The sequence below is a fragment of the Numida meleagris genome, chromosome 8 (genome assembly GCF_002078875.1).
Source record: "Numida meleagris isolate 19003 breed g44 Domestic line chromosome 8, NumMel1.0, whole genome shotgun sequence".
Lineage (NCBI taxonomy): Eukaryota > Metazoa > Chordata > Aves > Galliformes > Numididae > Numida > Numida meleagris.
Genome location: NC_034416.1, coordinates 4,391,945 through 4,411,673, shown reverse-complemented (window position 1 = coordinate 4,411,673; position 19,729 = coordinate 4,391,945). Strand labels below are relative to the sequence as shown.

Here is a 19,729-nt window from a genome sequence, read left to right as displayed (position 1 = left end):
GGGCTGCCAGGCATTAGGAAGCTCTTTGGAAGTCGTTCGTTTCTTGAAATGGGAAGAAAGGCTTTCTACTGTTTCCTTTGTGAGAGGGTCAATTTTGCAATACCTAGGGGAAGCAGATGCGTTGTGCTGGTTCCTGTCTTTCCCTTGTGCCCCCCATAGGTGAAATCTCCTTGGGTAGGATTAAGATGGGGAAAGGGACATCTCTGTGGGCACTGGCACCACAGTGTGGGCATGGCTTCATGCTCCTGGACCACAGGATTTTGGGTCTTGGTGCTTGGCCATCGGTTTGGAAAGACATGTTTTGAGCAGCTTCTCCACTGTTTCAGTGAAGTGCTCACCCTGCAGCCACAGGCACAAGCTTCCTCAGACTGTGCCCCTGCTAACACTAACACATCTGAGCATGGAAAGGGCTGCCGGGGCCTCTAGGCACTGCTACCAACCATAGACCTCCGCCACAGACTGACTTTGCTCCATGCTAGCGCAAAGAGGATGAAGTTGGGCTGCCTGCACAGGGGGCTGGGGTGATCAAACCATCATGCAAAGTTGTTTTGAAAGTAACAGCCGAAGGCAATGCTCTTATCAGATGTGCACGCAGCAAATAAAGAGACGGATCCTGCCAGAGGCAAGGTGGTGCGGAGCACGGCTGTTCACCTGCAGTGACAGCAGAGGAGGGCTCCCAGCGCCATGGGGCTGCACAGCACGGCAGGATGGGCTCCAGCACTCGCTTTTGCTATCTACCCACTCTCTCGCATCCTGTCCTGTGTGGTTAGGGTGTTCTTAGCTGCAAATGCAAGCGCTGGTAGCAAAGCACAAACATCTCTGCAACCCAGTCAGTGTTTGACCTTGGCAGGTCACTGTGTTCCTAAATATAGCCAAATAACCCAATTAAAGCCAAATATAACCCAAATCACAAAGGTGTGACAATCTCAGGGTCTTTGCTGGCAGCAATTCAGTGGCTGATGGCCTGATTTATCTCTGGGGTCCTGTGCCCCCTTGCCATGCTGACACTACCACCTTCTTGCACAAAGGGGAGCACTGAATTATAGAATCATAGAGCCACAGAATCATTAAGGTTGGAAAAGACCTCTAAGATCATCAAATCCAACCATCAACCCATCCCCACCAGGCTCACTTAACCATGCCGCTCAGTGACACATCTCCATGTTTCTTGAACACCTCCAGGGATAGTGACTCCACCACTCTCCTGGACAGCCTGTTTGGGATGGGGCTGAAGCCCCCATGCAGTTTGAGGGCACTGTCACCAGTGCTTTCCTTCCTTGTTACATTAAAATTGGTATTATCTTTGGAAATACTAGCCCTGGTCCTTGGCAAGGCTCTGAGCTGACACCAAGCTTCCAGAACTGTCCCTGCCATGGAGGGTCTGCCAACTGCACCGTCAAGAAGCTGCCCCCAAGGAAACCCCATGGCACTGGGAGCCACAGCAACCATCAATGCCCACTCCCCAAAGTCCTCACCCCATGCCTTGGCCAGAGGGCAACCACCAACATTTTCCAAGGCTCTTCAGACTTTCCTCCAAATTTAATACTCATGTTTGGAGGAAGCCTTCGTATGAGAAACAAAGCGACGTGAGAAGTCGTTACTTAAAACTTTCCCCGAATCCCCATTGTCGGGACCCAGAAGCAGTCAAGTGTGAAACCACAGCAGTGAGTGATGCAGAGAGCAGCAAATGAGGTTTTGCACAGCTATTCCTGAGCCCTGGCCATCCCCGGCAGATGAAACCTTTTCAGACATGTTTCTGGACAGCCACCTGTCACCATTTCACCAAAATGAGAGAAAGCTGCAGGTAATGCCGGAAAGCCCAGCCCCACAGCACGCACCTGGAGCTCTGTGAGGATGGGGAAAGGCTTCGCTTTGGGGTCCTCAACACAAAATGTTGATGGAGGCTCCCTGGTTTGCTCTGTAAACCAGGAAACACAGCCTCAGTAGTCACCGGCACCCTGACGAAAAAGGCGGTGTGGAAAATATGACAATGGGGATCCCAGCAGAGATTCATCAGCACACCTTGTTAGGAGGGCAGGTTGGCCGCTCTTCTTCAGGAAAACATTGTGTTGTGTTGGCAACCCTGCCCCAACCATCTCCTCCAGCCCCATCTCCAGGTCCTGCAGTGGTTCTCCATCACATGGATGGGGTGAGAGGCTCAAAATCCTCAAAATCCATGTCATTTCCTGCCAGGGCCAGGTTGTCTTGTGGCTGCACATTGTTAGCCCCTTCCTGCTGTAGGAACTTGGGGGAGTAAGCAGAGGGGCATGGTCCAGAGGGGCGATGGAGGACCCAATGCCTACCTACACGGGATTCCCCCAGAGAAGATGAAGTTCTCCTGCACCTGGAGACAATCTCACCACTGGGAAACCAACAGGGTTTTCTATCAGCCCCTGCCCCTTGATCATAACCATACCCATCCGCTCGCACACGCTGACGGGCACAGTTCCTCCAGGCTGAGTGAGACGATGGGAAAATGTGATCCATCACTTGCATTCCTATTGACCTAGTTGCAGTATTTCCGCTGATCAGCAAATTGTCTCCACTGCACTCGGTTTTGTTTACCGAGAAAATATCCGGTTGCAAGCCAAAGGCTGGGAGCAGTTCTGAACACAGCATGGTGAAAGCTGATGACAAGAGAGTGAATTTTTTGGGTGCATGCTGCGGTTTCATGCAACTAGTTCTTTAAAACCTGCTGCTCACCTCACCAGCTCGTTACACTTGACAAAAGCCAGGTGCCGTGCAGCATTAAGAGCAAGACACTCAGAAAGAGGATTTTATTCTGAGTCACAAAAGGAGTTCGCCTGCAATGCTGTAGGAGGGATGCGGAAGGGAACCTATGAGAAAAAAAACTGATTTAGTCCTTCTGACCGTGACCAGAATTTTGAGCTTCTCCATCATTTGTTTTATCATTTCTTTAGGTTTTTTTTTCCTGGGTCTCCCGAGATCTCACATCTTCAGGATTACACCTGTCACAGGAGAGAGAGGAGACAGACAGAGCCAGAACATCACAGAAAATATCACCAGCATCCGGAGAAGGAAAGGTGACATTACAGTTTCCGTTCATTTTTTTTAAACTTCGTATGACTTAGAGAAAGCTCCGGAACGCAGAGCAGCCTTGGGGTTAGGAGGAGAGGTCCAACTTGTGATGGTCACATCTCCTGTGGGAGAGAAGAGCAGGAGGCGGTGGCAGTAGTCATAGCAAGATGGTGAGAGACGGTGGCAAGAGCAGGCTTCAGCCTGGTTTCTCATGGTGTCCCACCCCTGCAGAGAGACCCCTGTGGGGGTCAGAAAACACCCCAGGCTCCAGCAGGCATAATGTGAGCAGCCACGTGTCACCACAAGGCCGGGGGACAATGCCCAGACATGCAGGAAAACATCTCTCCCTTGTCCACCACCCCACTGAGCAGCAAAGAGCCAAGGGGAAAAGCTGCAGGGGATGGCCCTGGGTGCTGCTGTCCCTCTGGGCTGCCCAGCTCCAAGGAATGCCATCTCCTGTACCCCTTCCCTCCATCCATCCCTGCTGCACCCATGAGTGCACCCCAAGCTGGTGATCCCAACAGGATTGGGGTGGGTGAAGGGCCAGGAAAAGCAGAGGAACTAGCCCCACTGGGGGATAGAGGGCCCCAAAGGGCACATGGCTCTCGCCACATCTGGGCTGCACATCTGGGCAGCACACACCACCTCTGGGCGGCGATGCTCAGCTGCTCAGAGCCACTAAAGGAACGTGCCTCCAAAGTGCTGATGCGAAGCCTCACTGCAGCCGTGAAACCGCAAAAGGCACTAGAAACTTCTTGCTGTGAAGGCTGCACCTCCCTCTCCCAGCTTCCTAAAAATAGAGGCTGGCACAGGGCGAGCTGCAGCCCCGTGCTGCCAAACAGCCGTGAGTCACCGCAGAAGGAGGACAGGAGCACACCCCGGGGTGCAGCTCTGCCCAGCGCAGGGTGCACAGGTCTGGGACCATCAAAGCCGAAGCGAAACATGATGGGGATGAGCAAAGCCCACGGGAGGTTCCGCATCCAGCGGCCACCTCCCACGGCAAAGTGCTGTGGTGTGGGTGGGGGGGGCCCGGCATCGCCCGTGCATCGCCCCCGGCTCCCCTGACTGGGACGGTACCGAAACAATACCTGCATCCGCGTGGGGCTGGCGAGCAAAACAAAAGGCTCAGAGGAGAGGAGGGATGTGGCTGCATGGTTTGTACCAGTTCAAAAGCTGGAAAGCAAAGGTGCACTGCGCTGTGCTTCTGTCTTATCACATGGGGTGAAATTGCCCATGCTACGAGTGGTGGTAGCAGGGACCAAAGAGCTTGCTCAATCTTGATATTAATGTTTCTGTTTGCATTAAATTAGAATTAGACACCATGGGATGGCCAAGCACATGCCCGAGGGTCCTCCTAGAAGTGCTGGGCAGTGGGAGAAGCAGTATCTGCTGTGGGAGCAAAGGATGCACAGCACCTCTGCTCTATGAGACATGGCCACGCTTGCAAAGAAAAGCACGAGGTCAGTCCTGGCATGATCCCCTGGGTCACTGGGATCCCCACAGCTGAGGTGAGGCCAGGAGAGTCACAATCCTGGAAATGAGGGGCGAAGGGCTGGTGAGAGCGAGCCTGCAAGAGAGGGGCAGACAAGGAGAAAAGTCCCAGACAGGGACCAAACCACAGAGAAGGCAGCACCTGAGTGTAAACCTACACACTGCCATGCACCCTAACAAATGCTAGGACTGAACGCCCAGACAAGACACACATGGCTCAGGCCTACAAAACCAATCCAGAAACTCTCACAAAGCAACACAAAGGCTGGGCAGCATCACTGTGAATCGCGTGCAATAGGTGCTGTGACGGCAACCCACAGGGGCAGCAGCGAGGCTCCAAGCTGGGCTCGTGGGCAGTGTGCTCCCACTGAGAGCTGCCATGCTCAGCCCAGGCACAGCTCGCTCCCAGGCCACGCTGCAGTGCTCTGAGCCCTGGGACAAGATCTTGCTAAGAAATCCAGCATAAAATCCCTGCGAGCTGCACAACATGGCAGAGAGCTGATGCTAAAACAACTCTGCCATCTGCTGACTCCTCCCTGCCCCATCCATCCTTCCTTGGCCACTGCTGCACAAGGGATCAGAGGGAGACACGAGGACAAGGATGTCACCTGAGGGTTCTTCTGTGGAAGAAAATGGTGCCAGCACAATGACAAACACCAAACCTGCACCTTGGTGGCCAAGCACAGATTCTCCCCACAGTCTGCTTGGGAGGTACCAGATGGGAACATTGCCATGGCGATGCAGCAGTGGGATGCTGCTACTGCTGCAGGGTGTGGGGTCCCTGGTGCCCTCAGAGTGCGCTTGGTGAGCAGGGGACACGGTGACAAATCTGAGGTCCCAGTAGCTGCATGGAAATGCTGTTCCACAAACGGAGTATTTTCCTAAGGGGCATATTTCATTTCCAACATAGGCGTCAATGACCGCAGGCTACTTGGCAGCTCCAGCTCTCCTGCCCACTGGCACAACATCTCCGTTAGAGCCCAGCGCATCTGTCACCAAGAAGCCATTTCAGATAGTTTTGTTAGCTGCTGGAGAGAGGCAGGACGCTGAGCACCCCGCTGAGCTGTGCATCCTTTCCACAAAGGCTGTCTCACACATGAAAATGAGTACTGAGCTCAGCAGATGCTCAGACTACAGCACAGCCTGGAGCATCCCCTCCGCTTTGGGTGTCTGATGGGCAGAACCATGTTCCCACGAGTTGTGCTTTGTGTTCTTACTGATGCTCATCGCTCATTCCCTCTATCAGTGCATGAAATAACAGCAGTGCATGCAGCCTCTGGAGTGGTCGTCAGGATTTTCAGAAAGGGGCTGCTTGGGTTTTTCTGTTAGTTTTGCAAGGCAAGCACATCAATGGAACTGAAAGTAGGTTCACACCACAATGCCCACCCATGCAAAGCTAAAACGAACCACAAAGCCAGGCAATTACACAACCTTCCTCTAATATTTACCAGGTTTGCTTTCCGAGCACTGGCTGCTGCTTTTGCAAAGAGCCTCAGAAGAATTCAGTGATGGAAGTGACTCCTTGGCCTGTTTTTGCCAGAAAAACCACTGAGTGCATTCTAGAGGGCAGAAGTGCATGATTCAGGGTTCTAAGAAAGAGTCTTGGTCTTCAGATAATCCTGCAAGTGCTCAAATTGCTTTCGGTAAAAGCCCACCAACTCGTACATCACCTCCCTCACGGAGCTCAGCTCAAAGGGAGGAGACGTGAAGCCAGGTTCCCTCCCCGCATGGCAGGAACAGATGGGCATCTCTGGGAGGAAGGAGCGGGAGGTCCTGGGTGCCTGCAAAGAGCAAAGGGGAAAGGCCATGTCTGAATTAACATCAGGCAATGGGAGGCTCTTCTACACAGCTATGTCCTCTTAGCCCATGATAGGAGCTGCCAAACGCTGTCCCACCCAATTCCAGGCAAGGTACTCCAGGTTCTCTTTGGTTGCAGTACTGCACATGGCTCTGGCAGATGTGAGCCTGGGTAGCCATGGAGACCACACGATGCGTACATGATATTGTCTCTCTCCTCTACAATCCCGCTATTGTAACTTCTATTAAAACCCCATAGAAATGAAGCTGAGATAAGGAGCAAGCTTCAGGATTCCCTGAGACACAGGGTGTGCAAACCCACCTGGAAGCACTGGCGTGTGAGCAGTCTTGGCCACGGGAGCTGGAGACCTCTACCTACAAAGGATGGTCATGGCCAAGGCTGCGTGTACACTGAGCTGTGTGAGGCAAAGCCCCTCCGGGCACACACACCACGGAGCCATGCTGGGTCTGGTCATGGTGCAATGACACCTTCCCAAGTCAGAAGATAGATAAGACCACCGAGGTTTGAAGCCACTTCTCCTGCTGGGCAAATTTCCAAAAAATCCTGAGAAATCTCTCTCTCGCTGTGCATAAGGACTCAGAAAGATGCACAACTTGCAAGCCCTTGGCCCAGGCATGGCCGTGCCCACCCCTCCTTGCAGAGTCTTCTCTATGGCTCTGCTACAATGCTTTGTGACGTTGCAGCTCCTGCTGGGTGGAAAGGCACCGGTGGTTCAATCATAAAACGGTGCCTCAGGTAGGAAAGAGGCCAGAGTTCTGCATGAGAAATGAAATACTCTTGAAGTTACATAGCTGTTCTGGGGATATTAGCATACAAAATTAATGAATGTTGCACACATCAGCCCAGTGCACTGCCTCGGTGAACACCAAGCCCTGTTGTTGTTGCCTTCTTTTAAGAACTAAGGCACCTGTAGGCACTTGCAGCATGCACGAACTTTGCATTCTCTCTCTTCCACTGAGCTTTGCAGTATGCTTTTCCAAATACCTTGTTTTATTATCAGGCAAAAGGACAGGATTTGCATTCCTTGCCTCTAGCCATTTCTTGTTCATGGGTCTTCCGCATCCACCTCGGCCATCGGCAGCATGGAGCACTCACCCACAGCCCAGTGGCCAAGCAGAACACACCTGTGCCAGCACATTGCATGTCCTCAGGTGTGCAGAGCACTGCTGACCCACCACCACGCAGAGATCCCACATGCTCAGGCAGCCAGCAGTGACCCCTGCTGCGCTGAGTGTAGCTCCAAGCTCTGAATCGGACCCTGTAGAGAAACAAGGAATAATGAATCACGTTGATCCCTGAAGTAAATGGCAGCGTTGAGCACTCAGGAAATGCGAGACCAGGCTCGTTTCCTACATGGGAAAGAACAACATCTTCTTTCATGCCATAATGCCTGTCTGCTCCCGGGAGTTCTACTGTGTGCCAGATGATTGAAACAGAGCCACTTGTGTTAGAGCCACCAAAGACACAGAGCGGAGTCAATGACACCGTTGCGTTGGCTGAGGATTCAGAGGAAGGGCTCCCGGGGACACACAGCAATGGACCAAACTCAATCACAGCCCTGAGAGAAGGGCTCTTAGATTTACATCGACCCCAGTGAAAAGCTGGGTTATCATATATTTCAGCTTATCGGCTGCACGATTTGCCCAAACCTACTGCTAAATAATCATGAAAGTAGCTGTCAACTGAGAGCAGTCTTGAGAATGCACATCAAGAGCCAACATAACAGTTTAAAAAAATTGTTCAAATGCATAGACAAGGGAAACTGTGCAGTTTGACTCATTTAATTGCTTAAATCAAGCCAAATTCCAATTTAATAACACCCTTACGTACAAAGAATATGTCACAAATAACGCATCAACAGAAATACGTGTTTAACACAAAGAAGTTAAACCAGTTCTATGGCAGATGCTCGTTTACATATGTATTGATTTAATTACAGATTTCACTCCCTCTTTTCAAGATTGCTAAAAAAGATCCAGAACACAATCCCTGAAACTCTCAAGTTGAGCCAGACTGACGAGATGCATCAATTTTCCCTTTGGTTGTGTCTGCAGAGATGTGCAACAGTTCTGCTCTATTGACGCAAACAAAGTCAGAGGGAAGGGCAGCGCTGGCACAGCTGAACTTGGCAATGCACCACTGGATGTGATGAGATTTGTAGCTGTCTTCATAAGCATGAAAGGTGGAACCAGGCTGAAAAACCACTGGATACCCACCCCACAGAAAGGGCAGCCCCAAAACCAGATGCCTGCACTTCTGGGACGCTCTCTGTGCACTGCAAAGCCAGCAAAGCTTCCTGCCCTCATGCGTACAGCAACTGCTCACCCATGGACTGGGCACCTCTGCTTGCATCCATGCCTGAGCAACAAATCACACAGGACATGCATTAGGCAATCGTTTCAGGCTCCGTCAGCAAGTAAAGATCAATGAGTGGCACTTGGAACCTGCGTGGAGCCAAGTGGGAACAACTCCTGCCCCTCCTGCCCCAGCCCTTCTGCTCAGCACAAATCACTCCCCACGTTCCTTGATGCCATGGATCAAGTGAGGACCTTTGTGGTTCATGAGCAAAGTCATGCCCGGCTGCCCTTAGCACATGCATGGTCAGCACCTACCTCTGAGACCTGAGACAGGGAAAGGTATATTTCGATGCTTTTCCTAAAGCACTGAGCTGAGCCAGCATCAAGAAATCATAGAATCATTAAGGTTGGAAAAAAAACACAAAGATCATCTCGTCCAACCATCCTCCTACCACCAGTATTGCCCACTAAACCACATCCTTCAGTGCCACATCCACCCTTCCCTTAAACACCTGCAGGGACAGTGACCCCACCAGCTCCTTGGGCAGCCTGTGCCAGTGCCTGGCCACTCCTTCAGAGAAGAAATTCTTCCTAGTATCCAGCCTGAAATAACGCACGGTGGCAGGAACTGATGGTGTAACACTGCTCAAATGTCTCAGCTACATGGTAGCTTGACTAAAGTCAGGAGCATTTCCTTAAAATTGACCTAATCTACCTTTAACCCCTCCCTTTCTGTATTGAAAAGTCCAGTAGGAGGAGTATTCCAATTGCCTGTCATTGTTCATTAGCCCTGGCTTTTCTCTGCAGACATCTGAGTGCAGTACCTGCTGTCCCTGGCCTGCATCCTCCAACAGTGCCTCCAATAGCAGGGGCCAGATCAGCTTCAGACAGGCAGGGCAAAGGGATGGAATAACAAGTAACAGGTAAACAAAGGGAAGAAGTGACTGAAGTTACTGACAGAAAACCCCTCTGCAGAAACACAGTGTAGTGGTGCAGGCTCCGGGCTGAGTGGTGGCCTGCTCCTCACATAGAACAGAGGCAGTGTAGGACAGGCAGGCAGCTTGGGATTGCTGTAGGCTGTGCTCAGTCACACGAGATCCCTGTTGGGCGTTCAGTACATGCAGTCTCCTTCCATCCGCTCAATTTGTTTTCCCAGCTGGCAGAGGGATTTACTTAAAGTGACTTTTCTCTTTTTTGTAAATGCATGGCCTTGTGAGCTAAAGGAGGTAATTCGTAACGTTAAGCATAGAAACTTTTGATTTTAACTGTGAGAGGTGTTATGCTATCCCTACCTCAGGTAGAAAGGCAGTCTGTCCATAGGAAATGTATGAAGCACAGCTTGACCCTGTTGATCTTGCTCTGTCTATCACTCAACACTTCCCAGGTGCACAAGGAGATGGGGAAAACACAGCTCGCTCTGCTCAGGCTCAAACCCAGAGCTGCACATCCCATGCTGAGGATGCAGGAGCACAGGATGCTATTACCCTTTGAGCACTGATATGAGCATGAGCTGGAGCTCTTCTGCAGGTAGATGCAGCCTGGGTGAGTCTGCACCGCTTCCCCCACCTTGTGGGATCTGGAATACCCATGGAGTGGTGCAGACCAACACATAGGGACAGCCCAAATATTTTGGGAGAGCTCTGCTGCTAATCCATGCTATGGAGCATGCTGGTCACCATCACGTGGCTTGGAGGGGACGTGGGGCTCCATGTGTGCCATGGACCACCCCATCTCAGCCAGCTCTACTCCACAGCGGCCACCCAGAAGCCCCAGCAGCAGCCCCACACTATGACCCTGCTGCTGCCTCCCCATCACCTGTGCACCTCTTCAGCACAGAAACCACAACCAGGATTGGGGCAATGCGACCACAGCCGAGCTGCCTGCACAGCAGCGCTGCCACGAGGTGACACAGCCCTCTGACAGTGCATGACACTGAAACAAAGAACAGGCCCCAGCCGCAGAGCCACTCACACCACTAGTGTGCACCAGTTTTCTGCTGGAGCCCTCCAAGCATAACGGTGCATGAGAACGCAGAGGAGAGCTCCCTGGGCAACTTGAGATGGGCTGAGCAAGAGGTTCAGTATTTCTTTCCGCCCAGCTGACTTCTCTTCTGCCCATCAGAAAAAGAAAGAAAGGGAAGAAAGCCACCTGTGCAGAGAAAATAACTCTGGGCTGGAGTAGAATGCTGTGAACTTGCACATAACGAAAGCAGCTAGCTCTGGGAGTTACCAGGAAACGTCCCCTCCGTCCCTTGGAGCGGTCACTGCAGCATTGAGAGCTCAGGGAGGAGGAAGATGGGCACAGCCCGTGCATCCCTTCTCCTCCCGTCACCACTGTGACTGCTGCATTCAGAGTGGGAACTGAAAATAAACGTGGGAAGCAGCAGATGGCCACTGCTGAATGCACAACGCTGTTTGCCAAGTCCTGAGCAGAAGAGCGCGCGTACGGAATGGGATCGAGCTGCTGGCATCGAGCACAACGGCAGCACCAAGGATGCAAGCGGAAAAGCAAGAACCACTCTGCTCTGCACAAACAGTTCTAGAGGAAGAAATTACACGTACGAGAGGCTCTCAGTGGTCTGTCCAGGCGGTTCTCCTGTTTGCCAGACCTGCTGCACGGTGGCACAATGGGGACGTGGCATCACCACGCCTTGCAGCGACGGATCGAAGCATTCCCATGTCAAGGGGAGCCACCGACACCTCGCATCCTTGCATTTGAAAATCTCCCCCCACCACTGTGACTTGCTCGCTTCGCTAGGAACAGACTTCAAGTCAGTTCAAATAGTGCTAGCTGTGACATGCACAGGACTAAGTTGTTCCAAGAAAACTTTAAAAGCATTTCAGTATGCTCTTTTATGTCTTTCCAGACCTCAGGGATAATTCATTTTCTTTTAGGAGGAATGGCAGAAGGAGACAAATGTTTGAAAGCAATAATTTCACTGGAATTACAGCACAAGTCGGTGAGGGGACGGAGGGAACGCAGCACAGAAATCTTTGCTGTGGCTCACAGAGGAAGTCAGATTATTTTACCAGATAGCCTTAGCATTCAGGAAATGGTCAGCACAACAGGAGAAGAAAACTAAGCAGAGAGGTACTCAAGCTAGAAGAGAAGAAAAGCAATTCTGTAGAAAAATCAAAACCAAGAGGGATTTTAGGACATGAGTATGGTGCTGGCCTGCCTTTTATTCGCATAGTTAACATGGTTCCTCTTGCATGCATTTTCATGTACAAGCCAGCTCTTCTATATGCTACAGTATGCTTGTATTATACAGAGTGGGGTTTTCTTATTTTCCTTTTTAACCAGCACCATAAACAGCTACAGCTGCTGAACTAAAGTGAGTTATATCAGCCCCAGTGCTGTAACGGGCCACACATTGCAGTATGTAGGAAAAAAAAAAAGATGAAACAGTGCTTTTCTGGCCCATGGTTGTCTTGAAGCTTTTTGCAAGGGGAGCCCACAGTCTACAACTATTTTCAACACTATGGAGATATCAAATCAAGATAAGCAGCTGCAGCTAATTGCACCCCTCCATGATATAATTGTGCTTTTTATCAGCAATGATTAAAAAGTGCTAAAAGTCCTTTTGAAGAGGGTTAAGTGTGGAAAGCCATAAAGCAGATGATGTTTCTTAACAACAAGCACGGTCCGTCAGGTTCGATACCACAACTATTAGAAATATTTACTGAACAGAGAGAGCAATCTTTCATTCCTAACATAGTAAACAGTATTCTTCCATCTGAGAGAAAAAGCAGAGAACTGCTGCAGCTCATTTCATCTTGATTCACAGTCACAAATAGTAACAGTTCATGGCAAGAACTTGGTTGGAATAAAGTAGAAATGTCCCATGGCTAAAAGTACAAATCCCGTCTTCTGTCGTGAATCTGAATACCTGAAAGACACGGCATTAACAGGACTGTCAAACAGCACGCTCCGTTCAGTCCCCTCTCATGTTGTGCAAACAAAATTGCACCTTTGGGTCTTCTCTGATGCAAGAGGGCCCTTACGAGAATAACCAGAATGACCCATCCGAGCTCTCCCCAAAACATTGCACAGCTAAGAACCAGCATCGGGGTAACCTCCCAGGCACAGGGCACAGCTCCGGAGACCAAGAAAAATGCAGGAGCCTGAATGCTTTGGGAGTGATTTTGTGGAATCATCAAGGTTGGAAAAGACCACTACGATTCAACAAGTCCAACCATCAACCCATCATCACCATGTCCACTAAACCACGTCCCTCAGTGCCACAAACAACGCCCCCAGCAGCGCGGTGGGTTTGTTGGTGAAAGGGGCACAAGCAGGCAGGGGCAGTGCCACTTTGGGTGGGCTGGGAGGTGGCAGGCCCATGCTGCAACAGCAGAAATGGGAGTAGATGGAGTTAGAAAAATCACGTCTCACTTTAACAAAATGTTTTCCCTCTCTCCAGTTACGGGATGGCAGCGTGCATTTCTGGGGAGAAAAACAAACTTTTGAAATGCAGTCTGGAAGCAAGCAAAAAACGATTTCATTCCTTGTGCCTAAGAAAGGCAGCTGTCCTCTATAGGCAAGCATGAATTTGTTCCAAACCTGCTTGTTTCATTACTCACCTGCAGTGGCATGGCTTGCACTGGGGTTCTCTGAGCCTTGGTAAGAGCTGGCTTTCCTCTCTTAAAAAAGGAAAATACTGGAGATGAGCAGAGATTCGGCACAGAGCTACAAGTAGGCAGCAGTTCCTAAAGAAACCTTGTGCTTTTGCAGCCCAGCCTATAGCACAGGTGCTGGGGAGCTCTGTGCTGTCTGGCACAGCAATATACACTTCCATAAATATAAATATCAGCTGTTCTTAAACATGACACAGCACAATGAGGAGCGTATTGAGCAGAGCCAAGAAACAGGGACTCTGGCACTCAGACTGGATGCATACATCCCAGGGGCTTGCCAAAGGCATGGCCAGGCCCTAATCTGTTTGGGTTTTTTGGGGTTGCTCAATAAGCAGATGTACAGTGTTACACACGTGGTGTTGTGAGGCTCCCCAAATGTTCAGAAAGGTCTGAAAGAAAATGCTTGCAGTGAAGATGGTTGGGGAACACTGGGCTGCTTTGTTATCTTTCTTTTTGATTTCCACTCAATTCCGTCCTGAAATTTTGAACTGAAGTCCGCTACAATCAGCACCATCTCCCCTTGTTTGATCCCCACATTGGTTACATGCAACATCTTTGTGTTTCGGAGGAATTGGTGTCGTGGGCTGCCAAGCCTCCTCGGGCTCACATTGCCCCCTGGGGGGAAGAGGGTACCTAGCTCTGTTCTGAAATTGAATCCTAAATCTCAGCGTCCTTAAAGCAATTCAGCTATCATCCAACAGCCTCAAACACAGGTTCAGCTAAACCTAGCTAGGTATGTACCATGAACAGAAAACCTGTGATCCAGCTGGAGACTCTCCCCTTTCCACGCATGGGCAGGGAGGCCTTAGGAATAAGTAAGCTCCAGGTAGGACACGCTGTGTGTCTCCAGCAGACTCCCTCAGCAATTTCATAACTCTTTTTCTTGGAGGCCAGCACCGAGCTGCCAACCGGGAATGGCCGGCAGGGTGATGCACAGGGACCTCGCAGGGCACCTGGGCAATGGGCAGGAGCCTGGTCACTGACAGCCTCCCAAAGGCAGAAAGCACTGTCTTCACAGCTCCTGCGTGAACTGCATTAGGGCTGGGGAATGCACTGCAGAGAGAAGTCACAACCTCTGACACACAGGGCAAGGACAGCAATTAGCCATGGGGCAAGGCAAGGCTGGCCACCAGCCCTCTGCCCACATCCACCAGGTACTGACCACAGCTGGGCAGGGAGAGAACCCCTGGCCTTCCTGATAAGGGCTGCAGCTTCACATCTTGGGTTCACAGCATCATCAGTGCCCTAAACAGCTGGATTGGCAGCTCAAGGCTCTTACCTGGGTGTCCCTTTTTCGGTCATAAGTGGGAGTGCTGGTGCCACCATCCTGCTACCCATAGGCTAGAGGTCTTGGTAGCGCATGGATGTATTTGAAATTCACTTCAAATGACTCCTTAAAGCAAGCCAGAATGTTTAAAAACAAAAAAAAAAGGGTGCAAGTGGGAAATGCATGGTTGTTCTTGATCAATCCTGAGTATTCCAGCACTCAGAACTGGATATCTGCTGAAAACCATTTCTATGAGCTGGGCTGAAGGTGGCTCAGATTCTAGCACACTTGGGACAGACTCTACCATTTTGTCTCCTCCTGCGAGATGCCATCAAAGAATAAAGTGACAGTATTTCCTTACCTCCCCCAGGAACTGAACTTTGGCTTATATTTTGTAATCTAGCAGGTCCAGTCATACAAGCAGAACCTGAGTGTTGCTTCACAGCACATTCCTGCATGGACATCAGGCACCGTTCCTGTTGCAGAAGATCAAGAAGGGAACCGTATTTCCTGTCGGAGATGGGTTCATCCACCACGTGCAGGTCGGGCATGGTGTGATGATACACCGGGCTGGGGAGACTGGGAGTGCTGAGGGAAGGGAAGGGCCAGAGGTCTGCGGGTGGTGCTGGGTGAGTGCGCAGAGCTGCTGGCTGGTACTGCCCCGCCATAGCAGCAGCAGGGAAATTCAGAGTGGAGTTTGACATGCTGGTAGAGGAAGATGATGGATATGGTTTGGAGCAATGTGAGGAGAAATTCCACTGGTGAGGAGACATGCTATCTGCTCAAAGAGAGAAAGAAAACATCTGAAGTCCCATCAATTCTCATCTTCTCCCCCACCCTCAAGGCAAATTCCAGTGCATTTTTAAGGGAACACTACAGTATTGCACATTCATTTGTACAGAAACATATATTCACTTTAGTGTCGCTTATCTTAAAATCAATGATAAATTCATACTAAAAGCAGCTAAATTGACACCACCAATGCTTTCCCCTCCACTCCTCACAGGCATAGGCAGAGTTTTAGCATTTGCAAGCTTAGACAAATAGCTCTTTGGAAAGACAACTAATTAAGACATAATGCATTCAATGCACCTGACTGTGGTGGAGGCTCTTGGCTGGAAAATGAGGACCCGGTCCTGCCAATGGAGCCATGCAGAGTTTGGGAAGCAGCCCAGCAAACAGGCATTTACCATGGATGTCCCAGTGACATAAATCAGGGCTCTGCAAGCGTGATTTTGCTGCTTTGTTTGCATGTAGTTCCAAACTCTATTTGTAAACAAGGCTGTATAGGTCTACGTAAGAAAACACAGCAGGTTTCATCTTGTATTTCCTAGCAAAAGCTCACCACCCGGCTCACCGTGCTTCAGGACGACAGCCTCGCTCTTGTGCTTTGTGCTCAGGTCTTGAGGGTTCCTGGCATTGCTCAGAGCTCTAGAGAAATGTTCATCCACCACGCTGTTAATATCGCCTTGAAAATACGTAAAGACGACACTCTGAGCCCCCCATTCTGTTTTCACGGGTTCTTTGCTTTTACACGGCTTTGGAGAAAGCTTCCTTGTTTCCTCCATTTTCAATAACCAGCAGCCCCTGCCAAAAGAAACAGATCGGTACAGGAAGAAGTCTTCAACTTAAATGGCACAGCCAGCGGTGAGCCTGCCTTCCTGAAACTAGTGGTGCCAGAGGAATCATTGCCAATGAGAAGAGATTCTTTATCCGGGTTTCAGCTCCTTCCAGTCATCTTCTAGCTCTAATCCCCTCTCATCAACTATTGATTCACAATCAAACCCCAGAGCTCCTCAGCTCTCATTTTCAGATTTCTACTACTGTGCCCTCTTGCATTCTTCCCCAGCTCCAAGCTCTTTCCCACCTGAACACAGCAGTGAGGATGGGACACACAGGTTGGGTACCAGTTTGGAAATGCAAGGACATCCTAACCCCACCTCCCTCCCAGCCATCTGATTGGGATGCCGGTCTTTCAGAACTTTACCATTGACCAAATCTTCCCAAATGGAGCAAAGTTGAAACCAAAAACCTTCCTCCAGGTTTACAGCTACCTTCCCAAGGCAGATGAGGGGAGCAAGCCAAACAACTAGAAGAACTTTAAGCAAAAGGACATTACTTTTCCCCAGCCTGGTTCTAGAAAGCAATACACAATTTAGGTTGCAAAACTTTCTGATTGCTTATCTGGAGGCCAATGCTTGCCATGGAAAATTCCAACCTGAATGGTGAAAGTTTGGCAAAGTCATCAGCATCCATACGGCCTGAGAAAGGACCGAGAAAGATCAGAAGATCTCAGCAGCAAGCACCAAACCAGTTCCTCCTACGCTGCTCTGTGATGCATCCTTCAACATACAATTTAAAAAGCATTAGCTCTGGCCCAGAGGACCATTTCTCCTGTTCTCGCTCATGGCAAGACAGCCATTGTGTCTTTGTACCACTTTATTAACATGTTAACCGGCTCATGATGTTAATTGTAAGCTCCTTTAGCACTGTTTATTGGTGCGTAGCAGCTTACGCTTCTGTGAATTCTGACAGCAGTACAGTTACAATGCTAGAAAAACGGTAGGCTTTTAAAGCCAGAACATCAATTCATTTCTCATTCCCCTTAATCATAGGATTACCAAGGTTGGAAAAGACCTCCAAGAAGATCTAGTCCAACCATCCACCTACCATCAATAACTCCCCACTAAACCGTGTCCCCTAGTACCACCTTGAAAACCTCTTGTGCTTTCCAACAAGTAGTCAGAAGAGAGCTGGATATAACCCAGGTATACTAGTTACCTGAACTTCCCACTCTCGTCTTCCAAAGCAAGAAGTCTGAAAAAAAAAAAAAAAAAGGCAGAAATCCTTCCAATCTGCCTGCCACAAAGTGCTGTCAAAATACAGCAGGGATGAAACAGACTCAGCCAACCCTATGTTGCTCTCAGAATGGGTGGATTACGGCACAACAGTGAAGGTAATTGTCCAGGTTATTTGCCCTTCAGTAGACAAGGACACAGAGAAAACAGGCTTAAGAGATGTGGTTGTTGACTGCTCACCGCAGGTTGACAACTTTGTTTTTCACATTTCCAGCCCTTGCTTGTACTATTGATTTCCCATCCCTGTGGCTTTAGATAGAGAACTCTTTATTCTCTATTTCACGCCACCTAAACCAGTCTTAAAAATAAAACCCCAAAGATTTCCTACTTCCCAAGCGTTGAGCAATAACCCGGCAAGCAGGCATCATCCTTCACTAAGTAGCTTTCAAATAAAGCAGCACTTGAGAAAGGCAGCAAAGATACATTGAAATAATTAAATTCTCCTACCTCAACTCACTGTCACGAGCTGTGGCACACTGGCAAGATGCGGGGCGGTCATACTGCACCCAGCAGCGTGCGATCCTTCCCCGGCCACCTACACGCACGCCGTGGTGACTGCAGGAGACGAGCGGCGTTCATGAACTCCCCGCACGCTTTCTAGCCTCTAGCTGTGACTGAACTAGGCGTTTCCTTCAGCCTATCTACTAAGAATGCATGAAATGCACTCCGACAAGTCAACCGGGTTAGGAGGTTTCAGGAATGAGGAAAATAGGATTGTAAATAGGTTTCTTTCTTTCTTTTTTTTTTTTTTTTTAAATGACAATGTGTACACGATCAAGAGGACAGTGTCTGGGCTTCGGAGGAGATGAGAATAAAGCGATGAACAAGTTACAGCCAAGAGCCAACCTGCTTCCTTGGCCAGGGTCAGAAAGGACCTTCCTGTTCAGACTGCAAGGAGGAAGAGGCCATCCATCAGCATCCCGGAGAAACTGGATAACCGGATTTTTTTTCCTCCTGGATCTGTTTAAATGACTATAGGAATCATCAGAAAATAAAAACATGGTTATTCTGTAAATGTGAGAAACAAACGGGTTTGGGTTTTTTTTTTCTTTTGTAAGTTTACCAGAATTACCAAACTGTAGTCACTCCAGAAATGCTAAATTACAGTCAAATATACTAGTTCCAGCTAACTAGTCACCAAAGAGGTGACAAAACCTTACATCCTTTCGTCAGAGGCTTAAGAGCTTGTCCATTCAGCCAGGCAGGAGGCAGCGCAGCACCATACAGCTCCCTCAGCACAAATACGTACAAACCCGTTTCTGTGCCATCTCCCAGAACAACTATCAGCCCGTACGATTTCCCAGGGCTGTGCTCAGTCTTGTGGTCAGCACAGCCTTCGCATAAACAAGTTTTAACAGCGTGACAGGCTGGATTTCCAGTGTTTCAGCAGGGCCAGCGCCCTCCGTGTCTGAATCACTCCTGGATCCCTCTTCCTAAACTCAGTTTTACAGCCCAGATTTCTTCTGCTAAAGCTTTTCAAGACGTTGATCGTGAATTTCCCCTCAGGTTTGCAGTTAAAGGACTCACACCGTTGTCAGATGGCATCAGTGTAAAGCCACTCGGTGAGCACCCTGAGGAACATCAGGCAGAAATGGGATTGCCATTCCTGTTCCTTGGATTTGAGAATTGAGACAATACGTTTCCCAATGCTTTTTGGTTTAGCATTCAAAATGTCCAGAGTTTTTAAACAAAATAATTCTCAATTGTGAGAATCAAAAGTTTAATTCTTGTTATCCTAAAAAAAACAAACAAACAAAAAAAAACCCAAGACACACAAGTCCAGTACCTCCCACTCCCACCCATCATTCCATCTCAGTTATAACCAATGGTTTCCGCAGCGAGTCCTCCTGCTCCTTCCGCCTTCATGCGAGAAACATAATGCACTGAGCCAAAGCCCACAGGCACAGAGCAAAAAACCTATCCCAGGTTAAACACTAACAGCTCCAGCAACATGAACTGCAACCAGTGCCCAACAAATGCCATGGGACTTTTTTACTGGGGGGAGTGGGGGGGAAGAGACAAAGCCATCCTCTCCAAACTCATAAAAAAGACTTTTTGTTCATGAGTTTGTTTATTAAAAAGGTAGTATAAAACACAACCCCCTTAAGAAACAAAAGCGAAGACAAACCAAGGGATTAGCAGACGCTGCCACAGGTGGAGCAGTTATTCAAATATAAGATTTGGAAGTGTTTATTTTCTAAAAGATAACTGAAAACGATCACTTTAAACTTACCAAATAAAAAAAGCCTCACAGGAAAACTCCAAGTCAGCTTACCAAAAAGTTTAATCTAACAATTTACTTTAATATTACAGAAGGAGCG

General features: G+C 49.3%; 1 protein-coding gene across 2 annotated transcripts; it reads right to left on the bottom strand.

The window, feature by feature from the left end:
- On the bottom strand, positions 73–19,331 carry VGLL1 (vestigial like family member 1). Of its 2 annotated transcripts, XM_021406208.1 has the most exons (7): positions 17,856–19,331; positions 17,332–17,367; positions 15,908–16,137; positions 14,912–15,328; positions 13,230–13,289; positions 6,650–12,535; positions 73–6,311 (listed from the first exon to the last, which is right to left on the bottom strand). In XM_021406208.1, exons 3-6 carry the CDS (start codon positions 16,116–16,118, stop codon positions 12,495–12,497), a joined length of 729 nt encoding a protein of 242 aa, XP_021261883.1. In that variant the 5' UTR covers positions 16,119–16,137; positions 17,332–17,367; positions 17,856–19,331; the 3' UTR covers positions 73–6,311; positions 6,650–12,494. The 2 variants fall into 2 exon arrangements, with proteins under 2 accessions (XP_021261883.1, XP_021261884.1); XM_021406209.1 differs by lacking the exon at positions 17,332–17,367.